This window comes from Atractosteus spatula, chromosome 4 (genome assembly GCF_055471065.1).
Source record: "Atractosteus spatula isolate fAtrSpa1 chromosome 4, fAtrSpa1.hap1, whole genome shotgun sequence".
Lineage (NCBI taxonomy): Eukaryota > Metazoa > Chordata > Actinopteri > Semionotiformes > Lepisosteidae > Atractosteus > Atractosteus spatula.
The window spans coordinates 6143376-6167688 of NC_142709.1; the positions used below are offsets into that span (position 1 = coordinate 6143376).

General features: G+C 40.4%; 1 protein-coding gene across 1 annotated transcript in view; it reads left to right on the forward strand.

Moving 5' to 3' along the window:
- The window catches only part of ildr2a (immunoglobulin like domain containing receptor 2a), a 38563-nt gene that overhangs the window by 10722 nt on the left and 3528 nt on the right, over positions 1-24313 (forward strand). Inside the window, exons 3-7 of the mRNA XM_088914900.1 lie at positions 866-985; positions 11197-11253; positions 20777-20923; positions 21628-21789; positions 23579-23695. Coding sequence (XP_088771026.1) covers positions 866-985; positions 11197-11253; positions 20777-20923; positions 21628-21789; positions 23579-23695 — 603 coding nt within the window. The remainder of the gene's footprint in view (positions 1-865; positions 986-11196; positions 11254-20776; positions 20924-21627; positions 21790-23578; positions 23696-24313) is intronic.

The window sequence follows — 24313 nt, forward strand, 5'->3', positions numbered from 1 at the left end:
TAAGTACATTATCAAATCAAATCTTCCATTGTCCACTCTCCTCATGTGCAGCTCCGTCCTCGTGCCCAGCACCAGCTATGGGTTCAGAGATATGGCACAGAGCCGTCTTTTGTGTGTGGAATAGATAGATTGCACGCGTTTTTAAATCTCAAAGGTAGCGTGGACCTATTCAGAACTGTTGATTTGACATTTTTAGTCAATAAAAGTAACTCTGAAGAAATGAGACAGTCTTGCTTTGAATGATGAAAAGTAGGTCAAACGGGAAATAAGGGGCAAACATTGAGTTTCATCTACTCACCATTTTAATTTGATATGTCTTTGCAACATGTACATCATAGATGTGAAAATTCCTTAGTTTAAATTGTTCAGGATTTTCCTGGGCGCTTCATTGGTGAATACAGAATACTTTTCAGCAACCATCATTTTTCAAATTCTGTATTAATCGGTCAAGCCTTTTGTATTACACATGACATTACAAAATAACGTATTATCATCACTAAAATGGCCCAATTCGGACTTGGGAAATGCAAACCAGGGCCACAAGTGGAAACTACGTGCAAGTGCATTTAAAACGGAGAGGGGGGGGGGGCTCTCCTTTACACAAAGGGTGGTGGGAGTGTGGAACAAGCCACCCAGCTGATACCACAAACTGATACCCTGGCTTCCTTCAACAAACCGATTGAAGAGATTCTTAGATCAGCTAACTGCTAAGGACCAAGTGGGAAAGACGGGCCAAGTGGCCTCCTGTCTTTGATCATCTTCATGCTCTTGCCCTGTGTCCTTGAGTTCGAGGGAGTGGCACAGGGCTCTGTGTGCAGTCGTCAGCTGCTTGTGGCTGTGGCTGATGTCTTTCTCCTCTGTCCAGAGGCCGACCTGCGCATCGGAGAGCTGCAGTGGGGCGACAGCGGAGTCTATTACTGCAAGGTGGCAGTCGGAGACGACGTGGAGGGCATAAATGAAGACAAGGTAGAGCTGCTGGTGCTGGGTGAGTGACGGAGTGGGCTCCAGCCCTGCTCCCGGAGGGCCCCGGGGACTCCTCGGGGTCACCCCAAATCTCCCGAGATTCAAAGATCAGGAACGCTTGTTTACACAAGTAATCAATGAAGCAACTATTCTGGAGTACATTCTGATTTCTGTTCCAAATGATCCTCTTAATTAGTCTGAACAACCCACCTGTCGAACTGGTCAAGGCCTTTAGAGACTGCGGACTTAAAAGCTGCTGGACTGGGGCTCTCCAGGACCGGGGTTCCTGACCGCCGGACTACAGACTGCTCTGCTCCTGTATTGACTGAAATTGCTGACATACGTTCCTAAATATCCAGCGTGAAAACTGTTGTCCATGCTGTCTTATAAAGGTTGAGTGAATTGAGTTTTTTGTAGCCGTGCCTGAAGTACAAAATGCAACAGCACCTTCAGTTTGAAGATCTTGTGAGGTTGTTTCGTGAAATAGTGCAGAATGTGGTTTTCCAGTTTAACCTGGCAGTGAAATTGGAGGATGTGAAAAGGAAGCATCTCTTGAGAATGCTTGCTGTTCTTAGTCAAATTGTTTTGAAATGCCTGTGATGAAGGGAACTGAGGTCTGTGGAAAGAAAAGCTGATGTTAAGCTTAAATTGATCACCTTTTCACAAGCAAAAACCAGGGGTGCATAGTTGTGTGTCCGTAAAAGCAACATTTATTATGAAAGTGTAAAAATGCAGGGCTTAAAAATATGAAGATATTTAAAAATGAGTAACAGGTAGGTGTAGAAGCAAGGACATCAATTGAGTGTGTGTTTTTTTAACTTTTTATTTAGCGATGAAAGGGTTTACAAACTACATAACCAAAACAGCAGATTAAGCATTTGCCTTCATCTTACATTTCTGCCACATTGTATATACAAAATGAACTATTTACACTATGCCAGCAGGTACTGTACGGAGGGCCATACAAAAAAATATAATTGTCTGATAAGAAACACAACAAACAACAAAAAAGTCTACACATAGGTAATGGAGTGTGTGTTTTACTACCATAACTCATGGAAGAGTGTTTGTTTTCTACTGTATTTGTAAGACGCTGCTTAACTATGACAAATTTCCACATCCCAATATGCAGCTACGATTGTTGTCATAGCAACAGCCTAGTGCGGGCCTATGTTGCCAGCTAGGCCTTTGATCCCTTCTAAGTAGTTCCTTTGTTTGGCTTGCTGCTCTTCGGAAAGCCCGGAGCCAATAAAAAAGCCAAATTGAATGAATTAATTGGGTCTGCATTCTGTGTGAATGAAGTGTAGCCTGTCTTGTGTACTTTTGGTTTCTTTCTTTATTTGTGAAGCAGATTTTTCGGTGCGTGTTTTTTTTTTCCTGGAACATGTTTCACAACACTGAAGGGAAAAAAAAATACAGGTTACCAATTAGAAGTGCATGCTGTAGGTCGCGTCTTAAGCCGTTACCATGGAAACCTTCAAGAGTTTTTGAGGCCACTATAGGACAGAGGCGTCTCTATTTTTAATTATGACCTGAAAGTACTGTACATGGATAGGGTTCTAGAGTTACAAATGAATGTGTTTTGTGTAGGTGGATTGTGCCATTTGCAAAATCCAGCTAATGCATATGTAAATTGTACAGAATAATAGTTGTATTTAACAGTGATTATTCTGTTGAGCATAATTTTCCTGGGGGTGCTATCGAATCAGAATAAAAAGCAAAGTCTAAAGTGAAATGTTGTTTCTCGAGGGAGGGGTTATTACTAATATTGTGTCACGTTGCCATCTTATTTTACTGAGGGGAGTCAGCTTTCCAAGGACATTCCCAAATTTAGGAAATCCCTGTGGCTGATGGGCTGCCTTTCGCCTTATTCTGGAAGCAGCGTATTCTTGGCATGGTGCTTCAAAACAGAGGTTAGCTCTTGCATAAATGGTAACTGGAGAGATTTTTTTTTAAGGACGGTATTACAAAAGTGGTTCATTCAAAGGTTTAGGTGGGAATCCTTTAGCCTCAGCTCCTTAATATGTATGTGGACTCAGATAAGTCAAAAGTGAGATTATGGGACTCTTCAGACATTGGCATTTGTTGGCTTGTGAATGATATCCCAAATTACAAAGCACCTTCTGCTGAAGTGACTTTGGGGGGAATAGTGGTGCTTATGAAACATGGTCTGTCTACTACAGTACCCCCTGTCACTGGCTCTTAACACGCCTGCTGATGGTCACTAGAGAAGACCTGGCTGAAGACAGCAGAATATCACCTTCCCCCTTTCCCTTCCTGTATAGCTGAGGTCCTGTATAATGGCCCATCTAATGTGTCATCTTTTAAAGCTACAAATCTTCGCTAGTAATAAACTAGTTGTTTTGGTTCTGTCACTGTGGTCTCTAGATCAGGTTAGGTTTCCAACTCCAGACTTCGGAATACAGAATCCAGCAGGATTTCTCTTTCTCTGTAACTCGTCATTACCTAAGAGATGTGGAGAAGAGGATATTTTGTCCACTTAAGCTTTAATTGGATCAATGTAGCTCTTCTCTTCTCCCAGGTAAAGAGCTGTTTATAACTTATGGGGACATAGAAAACCCATTGGATTCCAGACCCAGGGGCTGGAGAAGCCCTGCTCTAGATGCTGGTCTTGAACTCGTTCATCAGCAGCTCTGTGCTACATAACCTCTGAATGACCTGTTCAAGGAGTACTGTTTAATTTGAAACCCTACCGCTGGCCAGGCCTGCATTCCGCAGCATAGAAAACAACGCAAAAAAAGATCTGGCTCTTGTAATTTGTGTAACAAACACATGGAGTGTTTCTTATAAAGAGATGCGTGAATGTATGCCTTTTGAAATGTAAAGGTTTTTTGTATCCTTGTATGTTAATTGTTGTGAGTCCAAATCATAACAATGCTGTAATTGTATTCATTATCAGTGGCTTGAAGAATACAGAAATTACTGTACTTTCAGGACAAACCCAGTTTATTTAGTGACCTCAGCCTTTTCTATTTTTAGCAGACAAGAGAGAGCAATTCAAGCTCAGCCTTTTTAGTTTTTTTCACTAACATAGATACGTTATAATACATTTGAATTATTTTTGGACTTATTGAATTATTGGAATTCTTCATACTCTATGGACATGTAATCTTTCATTTTACAAAATACAGTGTAGCCCAGCTATTCTTTGAAGATCCTTGGACGTTTCCTTGTGCGATCTGTAGACAGTATATATTAGTTAATGTACCATGCCTTTCCTGTTCTGATGCCATTAAGATAAATTAAGACAAGGGATTGGCAAGCAGATTTTCAGATACAGTACTGGTTTATCAGTTGGAAGCTTTGGCATTTTACAAAGTGGGATTTGAAACTATGATGTAAACTTTCTCAGTTGTATCATAAGTGTCACCATCATCAAAATATGCAGACAAACGCATAAAGGGCACTGGCTTTGAGACCAATTTACCAAGAATATAATATAGAACGTAACAGGAGGTATTTAAAGACAAGTTAATGTAAAATGTTACTATACAGTATCTGAAATGTGAATTCTTGAATAAATCAGGATTTGACATTGCAGTTTTCTGACAATGGTGTGTAGCATGTGAGAGTAGCTCTTCTCAAGTGTTACTGAAACCTTAAGTTAATTAGTTTTTGATGGAAAAAAAGTAGAAAAGAACAGTAAGTGAATGAAGGAGAGCTTTATATAACTCTAGCTCTAGCTTTATATAACTGAAGTGTTCTTTTTTTCCTTAGAGGACATACTAGCGCTTATTAAATTGCTAAAAAGGTAAATTAATAATGGCTTATAGAAGTATAAGACAAAGTAAAATGTATAAAATCTTTGACATTCATTCAACATGGTATGCAGTAGAATGTTTTATATGATATGAAAGTTGTTGAAGTACTTCTGTTTTTCTGTACGGATACGGATTAGGAGAGATGCAGACGGTGTTTTACTCTGAAACTGTAAAACACTGTCCGCAGTGTAGGGGCAGGAATGGTGCACTGGGCTACAGGAGGTGCTAACTGAGGGATGACATCCAGCCCATAGTTAAGGTATTTGTCACGATCGCAAACCCTCCTCTTAAGAGCGCTCTGGCTCTTTCACATTTTTGCTGATTCCGTGCACCTGCCCTCAATCCTGCCCCTCCTTATTTAATCCTGGCACTCTTGCTACTGCGGGCGCTGCATTGGAAGATGGACGCCCGGGGGCCCGCCTACCACCAAGTCACCCTGCGTCCGCGGCTTGAGGGCACAGGCTCCTATCGGCGTCCTGACCCTGCTGAGTCCGGGGCTCAGAGCGCATGGCCTCGTCATCCCGTTTTTATTCCCCGTCCCTGTACTGGATCCAGTTCCGGCTTTTAACTCCGTTTTGTCCCGTCTCGTTTGGATCACCCGGTTTTGGACTTTTCGATTTCGCCCCGGATTACCCCCCTGGACTCCTTGGACTTGTTCACCATGGCCACGCCCCCCGAGCACCAGTTCACCATCATCACACCCCCCTGTCTGTCAACCCCTCCTCATCCTCGGGTCTCCTCCCCATCATCCTTCTCCCCTTACTTCCGGATTATACCGTCTGCACAGGGTCCTGAACGACGCTTCGCGGGAGCCTGGACCGGCTCCCGTTACAGTATTAATGAGAGCAGGGTTATCAAATCTAGTCTGGTCATATCTTACATGTATGAAGTACATTATATTGTTTTCTTTTCTGATACCTTGAAATAAAGACAGATGTGAAATCAGGATCCCTCTGTCTAGCTGCTGCATTCACAGCTGACACGGGTCCTGATCACGACTTGATTAGGCTGAGCGATCTGTTTATGCCAGATAATTACAGTCTACACTGTTGTCACGTTTCAAGCAATGTGTGCTATTTTCAACATCAATTTCAAAATCGTTTGATATTTAAAACTCTTTTTTCCCTAGTAGCTATGTGTAGATCATTTTTGATGAGCAAATGTGGCATAATGCAGAATTATTCTGCATTGTTACAACATACATATACACTATGCATTTTTCTGGACGGCATGATAATTCAGTGGGTATTTAAATGTAACCACAAGAAGATGTTTTCAGTTCCTGAATTGCTGTGTGTCACTAATATCCGCACTGACTATCCCTGTTTTTTCCTCTAATTGCCCCTTGTGCAAGGGTTATCAAAATAAGCTTAGCAAGGGTGGATGAAGCCCATTTTCTTCCCCAGTCTGGAGTTATGTGTGAGTAAACAGGTGATTACCGACGAAGGAGTCAGGTTTTGAGACCACATCAGTCAAGCAGAGCTCCTACACTGTCACATGGGCCGCGTTGAGACAGAAAAAAAACTCTTATGCGTCGGAGAACTGGGAGTTGAATTCCAAGTTCAGAAAAATAGTCTCCTCAGTGTAAACAGCAGAAACCTCAGTTGTTGAACAGGAACGAAAGAGATCTTTTATCAAGGAGGAGCTGGAACATTAAAACATTCCCCCTTGCTTTCCGCCCTTTGTTCATGTCTGAGTCAGTTCCAGCCCACAGCTGGGACATGGAAGATTGCTTTTCTTCGTGTTGCAATGGATTTGCAGAGAAAAGAAGGAAATTCTTTTTTTTTTTTACGGCCCCTACAAAGCAACATCAGCTGGCAAAACAAGGACTTTGACTCTGTGTATTAACAAAATAGGTCTTCATTTGTGCTCTTAAACTAAGACATTTTAGCGCTTTTACCCCAGACTTGCAATTAAGGAGCAGCTCGACTACAATCAGACAAGCAGCAATTTTCTGCAATTGTGGGATGATTTTTTTTTGCGTGTAATTTATGTTTTGATGAAGCCTGAGAGGAACAGAAAATTATGTTGTGCTGTTGCATGACCACGGGCACACCTTCTTCAGCAGGGACCTCTTAACACCGTTTAGTGCCATTAGTGTCTCAGCATTGAAGTCCAGGACAGAACGTCTTTCGGCATTTTTGTACTGGTTTGAGTTGTCCAGCTGAGATAAAAAAAATCTTCTGATCGGTTGAAGGCAGAGAATCGGAGAAGGAGAAAAGATATGAGAGAATTTAGTTTTTATTGGTATTATTTGGTTTTTCTATGTCTTTTCATTTGGGTGAAATAGTTCAGATATTATTGTTCTGATCCATTAGAATATAGGCTTGTGAAACATACTGTTCCAGAATGGAGCGTTTACACAGCAGGGGTTATTCCTGCAGAAGTACAATGTGAACATGCACACAGAGACAACCAGAGACCAACAGGCTCCCTGGTCTCCCGTGACTCCCTTAACAAGGACAAAAGGGTTTTGAAATCTAAAATGCAATATATGGATTGCAGTACGTAAATCATCAGTACATTATTTAGGTAATCTTGCAATGCCACCAATAAAGCAAAACAAAAATTAAAAAGCATGGGTTGCGATAGCTATAACAAGATGTAATCATAAGCCTTACACTTATAAAGCACTTTTCTGGACACTCCACTCAAAGCGCTTTACAGGTCATGGGGATCCCCTCCACCACCACCAGTGTGCAGCCCCACCTGGAAGATGTGACAGCAGCCATAGTGCACCAGAACGCTCCCCACACATCAGCTCTCAGTGGGCAGAAGAGCAGAGTAATGAAGCCAATTCAGAGATGGGGATTATTAGGAGGCCATGATTGGTAAAGGCCAGGGGGAAATTTTAAGGTAATAATCTGCCAAGGTTTAGTGTGAGATTGAAGTCTAGCTGTATGGTTTTGGCCGTATTGCAACTTAATGAGAAGAGTAGTAGAGAGTTGCAGAAATCAAACCTCGATTTCAAGTTATAAATGCATGAATCAAGCACTGTACATCAGGCATTGGCAGAAATTCCCTGATGCGGCCAATATTGCTTAGATGAAAAAAAAAAGAGGTTGTAATAAAATGTATTAAATAAAAGTCAAATTATTGTGAGACTTATTGTTGTACATTCCAAAGATTTGTGCTAGTGGAAATTAAATGTCTTAAATGTCATCCCTCTAAAACTATTTCATAAATATTCAAACCAAACATGTAATGCAGGTTTACAGATTATCGAAGTGAGTTCAGACAATGTCAGACATTGGAATAGAGTGATTTCAGGAAGGCTTGCTCTTATAAAAATAGTTATATTGAAACGTATGGGTGTTGATCTTTTATTTTGGCGAGGGACAGTGTGGGTGGGCTCAACTCAGCAGCCTCTAAGAAATGTTGCTCTTCAAAAGGTTCTTGTCCTTAGAACACACCGTAACATTCAGTCCCCCAGCATGCTGAGGGAGGCTGAGGTAGGTGTCTCAACAGGACTTCTTGCAGCTGGTGTGGCAGTCTGAAGATTAGTGACTTAGCACTGCCAATATCTCAGTCTCTGTGTCATGCATACCTTTGTGCTTTCGACAGGCTATTTCCAATCCACATGGGTAACCTGTGATAGCGTCAGTCTCTCCGTGAAGCTGTGATACTGTCCTGGACCTATGGGTTAAAGTTAAAAAAGGAAAGAAAAAATCCCAGCAGACCAAACGACACTTGTCTGAAAATTATCACAGTTGTGGGACAGAAGAGTCTGTTACAAGTGGCGGAAAAAGACAGAATAATCACAGTTTTAGTGAAGAGGCAGTCTGCTTGAACAGTCGGTTCCTGAAATCTCTGCTTCTGTGTTATTTTGTTTTTTTACAGTTTTTTTCTGAGTCCTCTCCTCTTCCATGTCTCTGTGGTTTGGTGTCCTTGTTTTGCTGTGATTGTGACTCTCCAGGCTAATTTGATTAGTTTCCTTATATTTAAGCCCTGAGTTGTTGTTGTTAGAACTGCAACATAACAAGTAATGGGAGACGAGAACAGATAATCTCTATGAACATTCACAATAAAATATTTGAAAACATGTCCTGACGCAAGTCAATAAAATAACAGGAAAAGCATGATGTGAACTACTCTTTTCAAGTGTTATTGAAAATATTTTAGTCATGCTTCATTGGAAATGGTTATTTTATTATATTCATTTGCTGTCATTAAAGGCTCATATTTCAGCTACTGTAGCTGCAATGGGCTTTTGAAATACTAAGATCAGACGTATTTATTAAATTGTTCCACTTGTTGCTTATTACAAGTTCAAGTTTATTGTCATTATACTCATATACAGGTATATGGTATGACGAAATGCTATTTAGCTAGCTCTCGGACGATACTTGGTACGAAAAAAACAACAACAACAATACAATTGTATAATAAAAGAAAGACAGAGACAACAGGCAGTGTGCAAAACAACAACAGGCGATGTGCAAAACAACAAAAAGGTAACAAGTAATGTGCAAAAACAAAACACATTACAACACATTTAGCTAGGGACTCTTTCTTATGAGAGTTCAACAGGTCTATGGTAGATCTCAGAATGCATTTCACACGGCATGTCACTGCTGTATCTTGAAGAGAATGGTCGTCCTTCTCATTGTCTCAATCTGCTATAGTTTTTCTGATTCTGATAATTGTAGGTGACTTCTTCTGTAACAGTGAAATACGACTTTACAGATGCAAAACAGATCACTACACAAAATGTAGAACTTACATGGGTACTTTCATACTCTATTAGTTTTTCTTTTACCCATAGTGTAGACATATATACAGTATATACACTGAAATGTACAATCTAGTCATTCATTCTGTAATATACTGTTGTAAGAGAATCAGAAAAAACAGATTTTTTAATTCTGTTTTGTTCATCAGTTTTATTCATAGAGAAGAATCATTACGCTATAGGCATCTTTTCAAAATACTTCATATAATACAGAAAAGCAGAGGCTGGCGGAGGAATCCTACTCCACTGGGCCCTTGAGCAAGGCAACTGCTCCAGAGGCGCTATATAAATGGCTGACCCTGCGCTCTGACCCCCAGCTTCTCTCCCTGTCTGTGTGTCTCATGGAGAGCAAGCTGGGGAATGTGAAAAGACAAATTCCTAATACAAGAAATTGTACAGTTATGGCCTATAAAGTGATCTTCTTAAATACCTTTTCTATTTATGTAAAATACTAAACTTGACCACAGCCTGCATGCATGTTCTATTACTTAATGAGTTATTGTTTTTAGAAGCAGATATGCATCTTGAATTTGTTTGTGCTTCTTGAAATGGTTTGGGACTTGTCTGTTATTTGTCAGTCCTCCTTATAGAAAGGTGACTCAGGCAATATGGTATTTTATAACCACTGGCCTCAATTGCAAACCAGTCCAAGCAGGTCTTTATCCTCCTTCCCAGAGAACTAGACTGATGGGAGTACATCTGTCTTGTATTGCAGTAGCCCAGTGGAAAGAATGGGTGTCGGGCTTTTAAACTGGTACTTGTGAGCACAGAGAGTGGTAAACCTTTAGACAGTTCCTCAGCTTGTTTGGCTGTATTTTGCCGGCTTAAAATTCTTTCACTATTACGCATGACTTTGCCAAGTTCTGATGTAACTTCAGGAATTAGACATATATCTCCTTAAGTTTTAAAAAGCTGTTGAAGCACAGTCTGTCACTCTGAATCAGTTTTATCCATTGAGAAAAATCATTACACCATCGGCATCTTTTCAAAATACTTCACATAATAATATAATTTCTTCTTCAATCTTGCTTTATATTAACATCATAAAGTCAGTTTGTCCTTAATTGTACTCACCGAAGATCTGAGAAGATTACCCCAGAGCAGAAGACAGTGCCTCTCCAGTGGGCTTCAGGGGATAGTGCAATACTCTTTTTTTGCCCTCAGTACACCTTCCCAAAATCAGCCGTGACACGCATGTTCGAATGCAGCCTTCCTTTTTCTTTTAAAGATGCTTTTATGGCAGATAACAGACTTTGCACAAAAAAACACTCCAAAGTATAATAGAGAATGCAGTTAACAAGGAATGTAAAGGATACAAAGACAATTCCAATGCATAATTACTACTATTATGACATAACTTCCAGTGGAAATGTATGCTGTGACATTATCCCATGACATTTGCTAATGAAAGATATCCACGTGTATCCGACATAAAAGAAAACTGTTTTACCAGCACTTCATGGTTCATGTGTTTTCTTTTTGTCGTGAGAAATAACAACACTGAAAGTACACTAGCAGTGTGTGACAGTACCATAATACAGTTATTTATTCAGATAATGCTGAATTTTAAATAGGGAGCAAACTTTTTGTGTTGTTTTTTTTCCCAGCAGAGCTGAGCTGAACGTGTGCATGCGCCAGACGTTTTTCGCTTCAGCTTGCTTGTAGCTGATGCCTTGCTTGCTTTCCTCCCTTTTCTCACCTGCTTTCTTCTTTTTCCAGGTAGGACAGGGTCTTCTAACGACCTCCTGCCCAGTCTTGATGTGGAGATTATGCCAGGTATCTGTACCTTTCTTGCCACTTTTTGTTCAGTGTCTCTGTGCCCTCACGCTGACTAGGCATCTAACTGCTTCTCTGTGGTCAAGATAAAACTAATTCAAGAAAACAAAACTGAAACTGGCTTTCTGCTCAAATCAGGCATCGGTAGGATGTCAAAAATCCACAAGATGTCAGAAGGTTCTGAAAGCTGCTTGTGAACAGTACTGTGAATTCTGATGGGTTGGGCATTGAGGAAAAACTCTTGATTTGAACTCTGTGAATTCTTAAACCTGTGAAAAAATGGTCTGCTGTTCTTCTATGGTTTCAGTACGTTTTCTGCGAGCAGCTAAATGAAACTACAACATTGAGATTGACTTGAGATTGACAAGTGCAAGTGGTTAATATTCAAGGAACAGAAGCAAAAGCTCTGCCATCCTCTGACTGGTTGGTGGTTTTGGCAATGGCTAACAATTCAACATAAGCACTAGGTAAGAGCAGAAAATGGAGTACTGCAGGTGTTATATGTTTTTAATGTATGATAGCATAGTTGTATGTCTAACTCCAAGTCCAATATATATTTAACATTTTTTTATTGCATACCTTAGAAAATACGAATGGCTGTGAATAGTTGCAAAGCAACTGTTTAATTATTAGTTAAAACAAGCTTTATGTTTGATATAAACTCTTCTTTAGCAGTGCAACGTGTATGCTTAGATAAAATGTTGTAAAATGATCTCTGTACAGAAAGAAACTCTGAGGTTTACAATAGATAAGAGTCATCTGAGAATTGTATTATGCAAAAATGGAAGCTGTGGCAGAATCTAGTATACTGTAGGTATACGTGTGGGGCATTCACATCAGAATAAGGCTGTTAATTGCAGAAAATCAAGCTGCTGCTCAACTAAGCTTGGCACCGATTTTTATAAAGCACTTTTAGAAACTTTTCTTCAGTCAGACGCAGCCAGTTTCCATATGGTATAATAACAGTACTTAAGCAAATATAATGAAAAGACTAACTGACAGTCCATCCATCAGTCTTCGGTAACTGCTTAGTCAAACCCTGGGTGGTGGAGATCCACAGCCTGACGCGGCAGACAATGGGCGCAATGCAGGAAACACCCTGTACAGGACACCAGGGTCACAGACACACTCACATTCACATGGGGAACGTCTAGAAGGGCCAAGCAACCTGGGCAGCACGACTTGAGACTGTGAGAGAAATCTGAGAGAAGAAACTGTGAGGCATTGTGTGCCCACAAAATCATTCCTAAAAGAATTCAGCATCACAGATCCATCAGTTCAAACCCAATAGGAGTGTTGTTAACCCCTTTTCTTACTATTGTGGGGTGTCAAAATCATTCAAGAAGAAAACATCGGCCAAGTCCCTATCAAGCACATGGACTGAGTGGCATTAGGCAGTGTACATATCAGAGTGGAACTGTAGCTCGAGTCTTCTTTTTCAAGAGCATTAAATCAGTGTTAACAGATTCGTAGATCTTTAAAAGCCCGTGAGTTTACCTCGAGACACTAGATGAAATGGGAAAAGACATGTTTGTAAAACGCAGGAAGCATTTTTCAAGAAGTGTTATTAGATATAAAGAGGGTCCTGCTTGAGGACAGCTGCTCTTCCTAATTCACGGTGAGAGTCTGGACCTTTAGAAAACTACTGATCAAAAAGTAGGTGGATCTGGGGAGACAGTGTGGGTGAGTTCAGGGATTTACTGTACGTGAAGGTAGCAAGAATTTCCATTTGAATTTTCAGATGGCTGCTGAACTGGGGCAGCATAGGGTGTGTAAGGTCTTGAGCCAGACATCTTATCTTTGAAGTGACTGGAATGGAAGTAAACTTTTGCACAGAAATCTGGAGAAGCATCTTTACACAGCGACTTACAGGGATTGTGAACAAAACCCCTTTCCACAACTTTGAACCTGACTTTGGGGTATCAGTTTAGAACTGCCTTGATGGGATTCTTACATCACTGAGACACTAATAGCTCAGTAAGATGGACCAAAATGTCCAACCATTTGTAACTGTGCATATGTTTTTAAAACCACGTTTCACACTTAAATACAAAAGTTGCATATTTTTATGCAGTGTGAATGTTAGCAAACACAAATAATTCACAAATAAGCATTGATTCTTGATCTCAGAAATATCCCCAAACTACACCTGATGTTGTCACTGTTGCTGAAAAGCTGGCCGACACTTTTGTCTCTTCTCGAATTGACTATTGTAATGCCCTACTCGCTGGGGTATGTCCTGAATTCAGCAGCGAGAATCCTGACCAGGTGTAGTGCAAGTGATCACATCACTCCCATCCTGGAGTCCTTGCAATGGCTTCCTGTCAGGTTTCGTGTCGACTTGAAAATCCTCACACTCGCCTATATGGCTCTGAATGGCTTGGCACCTCAGGATCTGTCTGTTACTATCGTCCTGCTCCCCACCTTGCAACCTCCGCACATCTAATTCTGGTCTCCTGTCTGTCCCCCAAACCATTCTGCATACTATAGGTGACAGGACCTTCTCCTGGTACGCTCCCAAACTCTGGAACTCTGTCCCTGTGGATATCAGAGGCACTTTCCCTGAGCTCTTTCATATCCAGACTCAGAACCTTTTTAGAAGGGCTCTGATTTAAGTGGTTTTGTGTGCCCCTTGGCCTTCCTACTGTATTCTGTACCTCCATCTACGATCTGCTCTCAATGTCTATTTTTGGTTGTTGTTCTGTAAAGAACTTTGAGAAACCACACTTAAAGGCTCTCTATAAAAATAAAGGTGTTTATTATTATTCAAATTACATCAAGGTTTTAGTTTTTTTCCTCTCTAAAGAAGCACTAGTAGATTTACTGTCTTGACATGACCAAACCTTGAGCATCTTTCCTGCTACAAAAAGAATAGCATTTCTGCCAGTCTTACAGTGAGACCAGACAAAGAGTTAAGAGAAGGGTTTAGTTTAAAGCCGGTGTTCAGATTGCAGGTGCTGGAACACTGAAAAGAAAATGAATCATCAGCCACTGTAATGACAGACTGCTGAGGTAAATTAGCATTCAGTGGCTAGTGACTGAACTTCTCATCTGAAATGCAGTTTAGAAATGGCAGCTTTAACTCCTTACAGACGCATCTTAAGTGACTAAAAAGTGATCTGTCATGCGTGTGGACAGATACATGCTTGAGTTTCTCTTCTCTCAGCAAGAGAAATTATATGGATTTGAAGGTGGACAGGTTTTGTGCTTTGCATTCATAGAATTTCACCTTTAAATAAAAAAAAATTGGGTCTCTTTGTTCTGCTTTTCTACTTTTCTTGTTGGTTAGGTAAGAAAAAAACTTCGAAAGAGGAAAAGAAAGGTTTCAAATTTCCATTTACTATTTAATTGAAAAAGATTTATGAATATGTAATTCATGGCTTAAATAATAGCAAGCATCTCTAAAAATGTTCTGAACAGTTGCTTCAGAAGAAAAGGAACAAATGTTTATGAAGATTATAAACCACCTTTTGAACACTTATATTTACTGTTCTCTAGTGCCTTAACATCAGTGAAAACATTTCACTGCACTTTATGATGCATAGTTTGGATTTGGTTTAGACACAAACAACAAGGAAGAAATAAAGCTTAAGGATGAGCTGTTTTTCAAGACACCGCCCGTGGGCCTGGGTAATGAAATAATAATACACTCATACAGTGTGTTCAGTACTGCAGCACTGTCCTTGAATGGTGCTGAATCACATCGTGGGGGAATCATTTGTTCTTCCCCAGAGGAGAAAAATGTGTTTTTTTCCATAGTTGAGTAATCTTTTATTTCAGAGCCTTAATGACTAAGAGACACAAGCTCCCTGTAAGAGCGTACGTTTGGAGCCGAAAGTATTGAAGGTTATTACACCAGCTGTAGTTAAAAGAAGTTGCAGTACAAGTCCATGTTATTGAAATGGCGGGCCAGCTTAGGTTTTAACTGCCTACAGGAAGCAGCTCCTTTGGAATAGTTAAGTTTTAATAAACTGCTTCAATTTTCATTCCAGTGTATTCCTAGGATATAATCCTTTAGAAAAATAAAACATACTGTAAATATGTCTACGGGGCTACTAATGATGTATATTATAGCACTATGCTGTTCAACCTCAAACACTCCGTGATGCGGTGTACTGCAGCCAGCATCCTGGCTTATCCCTAAAGTTTTCTTCTTTCTCAGTAGATACTGAGCATTGTGTCGATGGGTTGTGGAGGGGACTGAGCGGTGTCGTTCCGTCATTTGATGTGAGTTGTGACCCTGGAGAGTCTTCAGGCAGATTGAGGTTACGCAGTGCTGTGAAGCAGGAGGTGTACTGTTCCTGGTCTTATTAAATGTGCTGCAAACCCAGATTTCCATATAGGTTTGCTAATAATAACCACAGGAAATTAATTAATGAACTCAAAAAGAGGGTTTAATTGTGAATAAAGTGCATGCGTGACATGACTGAATTTCTTTGTCTGCTGCATTTTCATCTCTCTTATAAAGGAAGTTTAATCCTGATTGCAGGTGTCTTTTGTAGCCCTGCTTTGTAAAACTGCACAGATAGATGCCTCAACAGGTATCAAGTGTGATTTCCTGAAAGGGGCTCTGACTGTTTATCATGGCATCGCGTTTAAACTACGTAACCTAACCTTGGGTTTAATTAGGGTACCAGGGTGGGTAGCGCTGCTGTCTCATAGACCAGAGCACATGTGGAGTTTGTATGTTTCCTTCCTGTTTGCAAGTGTTGTCGCAAGGTGCTCTTGTTTCCTTTCACCTAGTAGTCCTGGAGACTGGGTTAATTGAGGTTTCTAAATTGTCCTTGTGCGTGTGTGTGCCCTTTGATGGATTGGCATCCCTGGCATTTTTCACAACTGCAGTTTTTATCCCCATATAACAACGTCTGTATTTTCTACATTGTTCATGGACTCTTGCTGGTAACACATATTTAAAACAAAATAAATGGAAACACTGTAGGAGTAGTTTTACAGAATTGAAAACAGCCCCAAATACCTTACCTAAAGATTTGGTAATTGTGAGCACCATGGAGCTGCAAAACTGGAAACACAAAACATAAAAGTATACTAAAATACACTGCTATAAAATATCATTTTTCCTCATACCCTCCTGCATTTATTGTAATATGATTCATTTTATACCTTCCCTCCCTGACATTTTCTCTTGAGTAATTTACTGTAAGACTCCCACATTTCCCTTATCTTCAAGTGTAGTGATGCACCGCACATCTCCACTCAGGCCTTAGGAATTTAACCAAATATTTTAAATATGTGTCACAGAAAATGTGAACAGCAATCCAGATGACCCTGTCAAAATTAAAACATTCCAAAATTAGAATAGGGTGTAACCTCCCTGCGCATTAACACAATCCAGCATAATCAGGACCCACAGACCTGATCAGCCTCTGTACAGACTGCTGTGGGATGTTTCAGCACTCTTTATGCTGCAGTCTGTTGATGAAGGCTGGGTGGTTGCAGAAGTCTCCTGTCAGAAGCATTGGCAGATTGGTTCCACAGGTGTTCTATGGGACAGATTGGGAGAGAGGGCGGGGCACAGCTTAGACCTTGGGTACACCATTTTCATCCCAACACTGTGTGGTCTTGCATTGTCCTACTGGAAGGTTGACGCTCATCGATTGCCTTGCAGGCAGAGCAGAAAAGCTATTGGATTAAGACGCATCTTAAGTGCATCTTGCATAACTGGATCACTGAGCAGTAAGGCTGCCCTCAGCTCATCTGCAGCAAACATGGTCTTGTGGTAAAGGAGGTGACTCCTCACACACTGTCTTCCTTCAAGTAGGCCAAGGGTATTATGGTGTGCATTAATAGAACACAGTCCAAAGTCCACAGTTCTTTTTGCCACCACCTGATGTTCGGTGATCCACAGAAGGTGGCATGTATCCCCTGAGCAGCCTAATAAATCTCAGAGCATTTTCATGCAGACAGTGAGTTACAACCATCCAGCTGTACACAGGTTTTTTCATCCTGGAATTTTGCAGGCCCCAGCCATTGCAGCCTGACAGCGATTTAACAGATTAGTATTGTACCACATGGTTATGAAGGCCATGAGCTGGTGTGACCCCCTGCTTTCGAGGAAATGGCCTGTCCCCGATAGAGCTGGTTTCTTGGTTTCTGTGGGCTGGTCCTCCAGCTGTTGATAAGAACAAGGACTTCTGCAAACAGGACACTTTCAGTTACGGAGATAGCAGCCAGGTGATCTTCATGACTCAAGCAGGGGGAAGGGTTGTGGGAATGTTTCTCCTTTTTGTGCCGATTACAAGCACGTCTTTTAACTCGAGTGTCAAACGCTGAAGCGTTTTTTAATCACATTTGTTTTACCTCACCAGATTGCTATTTCAAGGAAAAATGTGAAATACATTATTTACAATGAGCTGTTGATACGAACGCAAAACTATTTTCATTGTTTAGCCCATTTTCTTTTTCGGTTCCTTGGAAGTGTTGCATGTCCTTCAGCAAAATCAAACTTTATAATTCCTGCACACTGATACCACAGTAGAAACAGCCTCTGAGGATCTAAAGAAGGATAAGGATGCACAGAATACTTTTTGGAAAGAAATATTTTCCTGCATTGCTTAACACAGTTATGTTAATTAGGACTGGAGAATTGATGCTTGAATGAAGTCGCCTCTGTAGATCATGAAACAGTTCTAGATGAAACCAAGACAAGTGTGTCCTCTGAAATGGGAATAAGCCAGGCTGACCTGTATGCTTTTACACCGAAAGGGAAGGCGTTTCATCTGAATTTAACTCTCCTTCTCTTAGGTTGTACTGTTATTTGAAATGTATATGGTTTGTATACATAAGGTTAATACTTTTACTTTACTTATACCTTTTTCATTGTACTATGATTCTGAGAAGACCTAAAAATGCGCTTGAAGTAATACAAGAAGCAACAATAAGAAATGACAACCCACATTCCTGAATGTAAAAATGAAATAAAGCCTTGACAAGTTATGACAAGTATTTCCTCAGATGTGAGTTCCCATCAAAGCAGGAGGAGGTTTTGTAAATGACCTCAAGGAAAGACAGTGTTTGATTTATGTTATCAGAACCAGGGAAAACAGAAATGCTTTATACTTAAAGGACATGACATTCCAGTGCCTACAAAAGCCTATTGGATTCTTTGGTCTTTATTTCTTCTTTTTGGAGTTTGTTATTAAAAGTTGATAGTGGTGTGGCACTTAACATTGCATTGTCTCCCTGGAGTGTTGATTTTTTCCCACTGTCAAAATATCTTCTTAGATTAATTGGCAGCTCTAGACTATGCCCTGTATGAATTCATGTACAATATGTACCTTGTGAAGCACTGGTATCCCCTCCAGTTTGCTGTTCCAAGGAAAAATATAACTTGCATTGAACGGTTGTAAAACGCAAAAATGTTTTGACCTTGTATTCGTTGTCTGTCTGGTTAGGCAAACCACAGCCCTGTATTGGACTGATGTACTGATTTCTATTAGTTTAGCCAGGACAACTGAGCTGAGGCAGGTTCCAGCAACCTTTTGTATTCAAGAAATGAAAAGGGAATTGGACCATGAATGCAGTAGGACCTCAATAATTGCTAGTTCGACTGTTTGCACAAAATGATTAGTGACCATGTTATCCACATTCGCAGACCAAACTCGCTTGTTCATGAGCAGCGCAGTAGGAGAGTGAATCCACTTGCACATCTTCATCTCATGGATCCACTGAAGGCATGGCTTGGTTAACAAAGTGTTAACATCTTTGTGTCTAAGTGCTTCATGGGTTTAGCTTTGCTTATTCCGTTTCCATCAGGCAAGAGTTAGATTTATATGTTATGTGTATCTTCCTGTGGGACGTTTGTTTCTTTCAGAAACTCATTAGTTGTTTGCTCGGTCATCTGTTGGTGTTGCTGGTCCGGCAGAGACGGAGCTTAAGTGCTTCTACTGGAATCCAAAGAATGAGTGTTGTGCCAGACCTGTGCTGGAGTCTGGAGTATAGCTGCCACTCATAATCCAAGTTGGGAAGTCATATATGTCTGCTTGTAAGGAAGTGTTATTATGCGTTCTTCCAAAGAGGATTTTGCGTCTGTTTGTTCTGTCATTCAGAGTTTGAATTGCCCTGAATGACTAACATGCTTTTCAAATGACAGCTCTTTCATTTCCCATAATTACCTGGCCTTGATGACATTACTCCTGTCAGCACCAAGGGAAACTTTATCAGCACCCGGGCAATCGCTGTTTGAGATTCCTCATACTGCACATTAACGGCCATTCCAGCTCCGGCTAAAAGCTTTTGGTTGCTTTTGTTTTTTTTTCCTCATCTGCTTCTCATTATTGAGATTTATGGTAGTTTAGGACAGTGCCAGGATGACAGAACTGAGAAGCTCTAGTAAACCTTTATATAGGAGAGATGAAAAAAGTGTTTCAATTTTTTTTTTACTATTTCACCATTTAATGAAAAGTAATCCTTCATTGTTTCAATCCTTAGATTTATATGGTCCATCTTTCTGCAGTTCTATATCTAGTGTATTGTGAAATCTGGTAAAAGCCCTCTGACAACCAGACAGAGGATTCAGGGTGCTGACTGAATGTAATCAGTGTGGGTGGGGATTGCAATCTATTGAGTTAATCTAAAAATCGCATTTTGTTGTAATATTATCTAAATGTGCCTTCATGATATCCTTCCTAGCATCTCACAAGTCAATGAGAAAAATATAACTAGCTCTAAACAGCTGTAACTAGTCATTTTTATGAAAGCTCACAGTTTCTGGTAAACTTTATTGCTGTTTTAATTTTCTAATTTCTCTGCATATCATCTTTTTCTTGTAGATTCTTAACTTGTATCTCTTACTAGAGAGGACACATTTTGCAAAACACTGATGTGGCCCCGCTGTCTGTAGTTCAGAAAGCTTTGCCGTGCAGTAACCAGCTGGTTGTAAGGTTCAGGCCAGTAGCTTCATCCAGTGACAGGAAACAATCAGTATCGCGTTATCTTATTAAAAGAGCCATTCTGTGTCAGGCAGTGGTTCTGGAGACAAATTAAAGGGTGTGTCCCTGGAAATGGGACAGGGGGTCCCAGAAAGGCCTGGCATTAATTTACATGCAAACCAGAATGACAGGGGTCAGTGTGATGGGACAAGGTAACATGAAAAGCAATATCTAAAGTAAATGTGTATTATCGCTGTACTCACAGTTACAGAGAAGCGGTCTGTGGCTGGAGACTGAATTTAGGTGCAGGTTTAAGGCACAATTCAGGGAATATACAGGGAAGCAAAGTCAAACAGCCAAGACAGGGGAGGTGGGTAAAGTAGAGAACGCCAAGACCAGAAAACGAATACTAAGACTAAGCGCCAGGGAATACAGCAACAGGTATTAACAGCACAGGAAGTTGCAGTCTAACAAGTGGTACTGATTATCCTCCATAGCGTATTGTCACGCTTCCTAACTGCGTAAGCGCTATTGGAGGTGGTTCTGTGGTGAGCACGGGGATATCAATACTGTAGACCGTTGTAAATGGCTCTGTTCTGCCATCTTACTGACTTGGCAACCTGTTTGATTTTCAGAGTGGGTGTTCGTGGGGGTGGTCATTCTGGGCGGATTCACCTTTATCCTGTTTGTGGGAATCTGCTGGTGTCAGTGCTGCCCTCACAGCTGCTGCTGCTACGTGCCCTGCCCCTGCTGCCCGGAGACTTGCTGCTGCCCCCGACACTGTGAGTAGACCTCTGCCCCGTCGCCTGGACTCTGCCCACCTGTTACCAGCATTAGGGAGAAAGCCTGCTTTTCTTTCAGGAATGTACTGTACCATCACTAATGCTACTGGAATGGCTGCTGAAACTGTAGATGTTTGTGTTGAGAGAGATTGATCTACTGATGTCCTTCAGCAAAATCGAACTTCTTTATAATTCCTACACACTGATAACACACTAAAAACAGCCTCTGAGGATCTAAAGAAGGATAAGAACGCACAGAATACTTTTCGGAAAAAAATATTTTCCTGCATGTAGGAATGCTAATTCCCATTGCACCTTGTCGGTCAGACGGGTGGTGTCAGTCAGTGAATGACGTGGTCATTCAAAGGACCCGGCATTTATTTCAGACCTTACTTATGCTTCTTGCAAGCCGTTTGTGAATTTGTAAAATGATTTTTTTTAAACTATCCTTTACTCATGCCTTTGGAATTTCGCTGTTCTGTATTTTATAGAAGCGTCTTTGGCCTCCTGTGTATTTTGTCTTTTCTTGCATCCGATTTATTGTGTAGGCCAGGAAGCCAGGACCACTTCACTGCCATGCAAAGTACCATTGCAAAGTACTGAACAATTAAAAATAATGAGAATTTAAGTGAATTTTCAGCTTGGTTTCACTGATAGCCTGAGCACTGTTTAATTGTATGTTGTTTTTTCTACTCTGTTGCTAGTGTATGAAGCTGGAAAAGCAGTGAGGACTCATCCAGCCCAACAAATTGCCACTATCTACCCACCTTACTATGTGTCAAATGTGCCCATGGTTCCCATTGGGCCTCCAGCCTTGATGGATCCAAAGGTGGCTGCGCCAACCATAGAGAACAGTGTTGCAGGCGGTGAGTCCATGTGCATAGCCGTTGCCACCCTCTGTCATGACAGCAGCACTGTCAATGTCATGGTTTGTCGGGAGTTAGTAGGTGTCAGTTTTCTCTTTTCATTAAATGGTGAAATAGTCTTAGAGTTTCTTTCTTTGTGAGTTTAACTTGTCTAGAAAGAAGTTAGTTCTTTGTCCCCTTTTTTTGTTGCTGCTCTGTGTTCTGGTGTGTTGCTGGTCCTGCAGAGACAGAGCCTTCAGTGCTGCTACTGGAATCCGAAGAATGAGGGTTCTGCCAGACCTGTGGAGTCTGGAGTGTAGCTGCCACTCATAACTGGGCTGTAATATGTAATAAGGAGCATTAATATATTCTCCTCAAGGTGGAATTGGTGCTGCTCGGTGTCACTCAGGGATTGAATTACTCGGGTGTCTGAATGGCGAACACTTTCAGTTCGCATTTGTGTATCTTAGATTTGACAGCATTATTCTTGACAGCACCGAGGCAAGCATTATGAGCACCAGTGCAAATATCAAAGTGTGTTTACAGAATATTCTACACTGTATGAAGTCATAAGAAATGTGCTGCGTGATGTTCAACGTCTCAGTAACTTTGATACAACATGTTCAGTGGTGTCAGCTTCAGCAACACAGAGATGAACAAAAGCAGAAAATTTAACCTGGAAAGGTTAAAGCAGTCCCAACACGACATGTCCTTTTTAGTAACTTACAGTAGAATTAGGAAATTATTTCTGTGTAAAGAAAAAATATATAAAACCCTATATTTGAAATTAGAATAATTTGATCATATTTTGTTCTGCGTTTGAAAATTTAAAGCTAAGACGTATTATGCTCAGAACAAATGAAGGTTTGTTTTACTTCTCGGCAGAAGAAACTCCCTTTTAAATGTAAGAGAAGTTCTCTTTCACCAGAACTAAAATAGGCTCTTAGTTCAAGGGCTTTTATGCAGTAAATGTTCATAAGCAGTTTGAGACCTTGAAATTTGAGTACAGTATGTATATTGTGTACAGAAAGATATATATAATCATGTAAACATAATGGTAATGGTTAAGATTTCAGTGATATAACAAAACTTTCCTGCAACTAAAATCACTTCTTCCCATTTTGACTTCTCATACTAAAATTGCTTTTAAAAGTACTAAATTGCTCATCATTATAGTTTTTTTTTCTGTTTTTATTGAATTCTCTTTAATCAGATTATCTTTTTTCTCAACAGGTGAAAAACTAGGGATCTTATTTTGATCTGAAACTAAATACTATTTAAATATCACCTGATTAATTCATACAGTGTGTCAGCTTAATTGCTAAATGAATTCCCTTAAGAAAGTGGTTAAACAGTGTATTATGTTCCCTAAAAATTCCCATTTCTGTTCTGTCCTATTTTAGTTTCAGTCGTGTCTAATGATGTAAAATGAGTCATGAAAATCAATAACCTATTTTCTGTTTGGGAGAAGTTGCACCATCATGCTCCTCTACTGAGTCAAATTTGTGAGATAATCTAAATAAAACAAAATCGAATTTTTTCTTTGTTACTTTATTACATTATTCAAATACAAAAAAAATGATTCCAGAAATTTCCACACGAAAATGTCCTCCAAGAGCTTCCTGGAGAAAATAATCCTGTAGGATTCTGAGGTAGTCCTGCAGAACTGCTTCAGTTATCCAAGATTGCTTCCACTAAAAATGAATGGTTTCCCATTCATTCGCATTTATGGCAGGAAAAAAAGGAGTAGCGGGATATTCCAGGCTATAGGCTGTATTTCTGACCTCTTAGTTGTCTGTTGTTCTGTCAGCAGTGTCCAGTGGGTACCACATCCAGGCCAGTAAGGAACAGGACTCTATGAAGGCTCTGTACTACATAGAAAAGGAGATTGCACAGTTTGATCCTGCCAAAAGAGCATATGAGAAATGTAAGCCTTCAGTCATTTCAGTACGCTGTGCTTTGTCTTGTGTTCTAGGACAAGAGTAGGGAGTAGAACTAGAGATGCAAGTGAGATCAGACTTGCTTCCATCAGCTTTGGAGCTTGACTGAACGATGTCATTTAAGAAAACACATCTGTGTTTCCTCAAGCATGCTTCCTCCAAGCAGGCTGCGGCTGCTGAACAGCATAATCCATTAATTTCCTCTGGGTGGTACTTTTTATTGGCTTCTTCTGAATCGGACATCAGATGAATCCGCTTTCCACTCAAGGGAAGGCAGTACAATGCAAATAAAGATCTTACTCTATTCCAGGTCTCGGATTCAAACAGAGCTACAACTCTGCCATTGATTTGACACGCATCTCTTACACTCACAGTGTCAACAGGGCAAAGTGGTTTCCAATCAGTCACAGAAAGACAATCAGATGGCTTAACTGGCAGAGATTTTGCTCGAGGTGGGGGGACAAATAATAAAAAATAAAAAATGATAATGCCCTGCATTTTAAAGTTTCAGTGCCAGTTAAGTATGACAGTAATTATAGTACACACTTGCTAAACAGTTCTCCATTCTTTTGAATTATGTACATTCATCTAAGGTTTATAGAAAA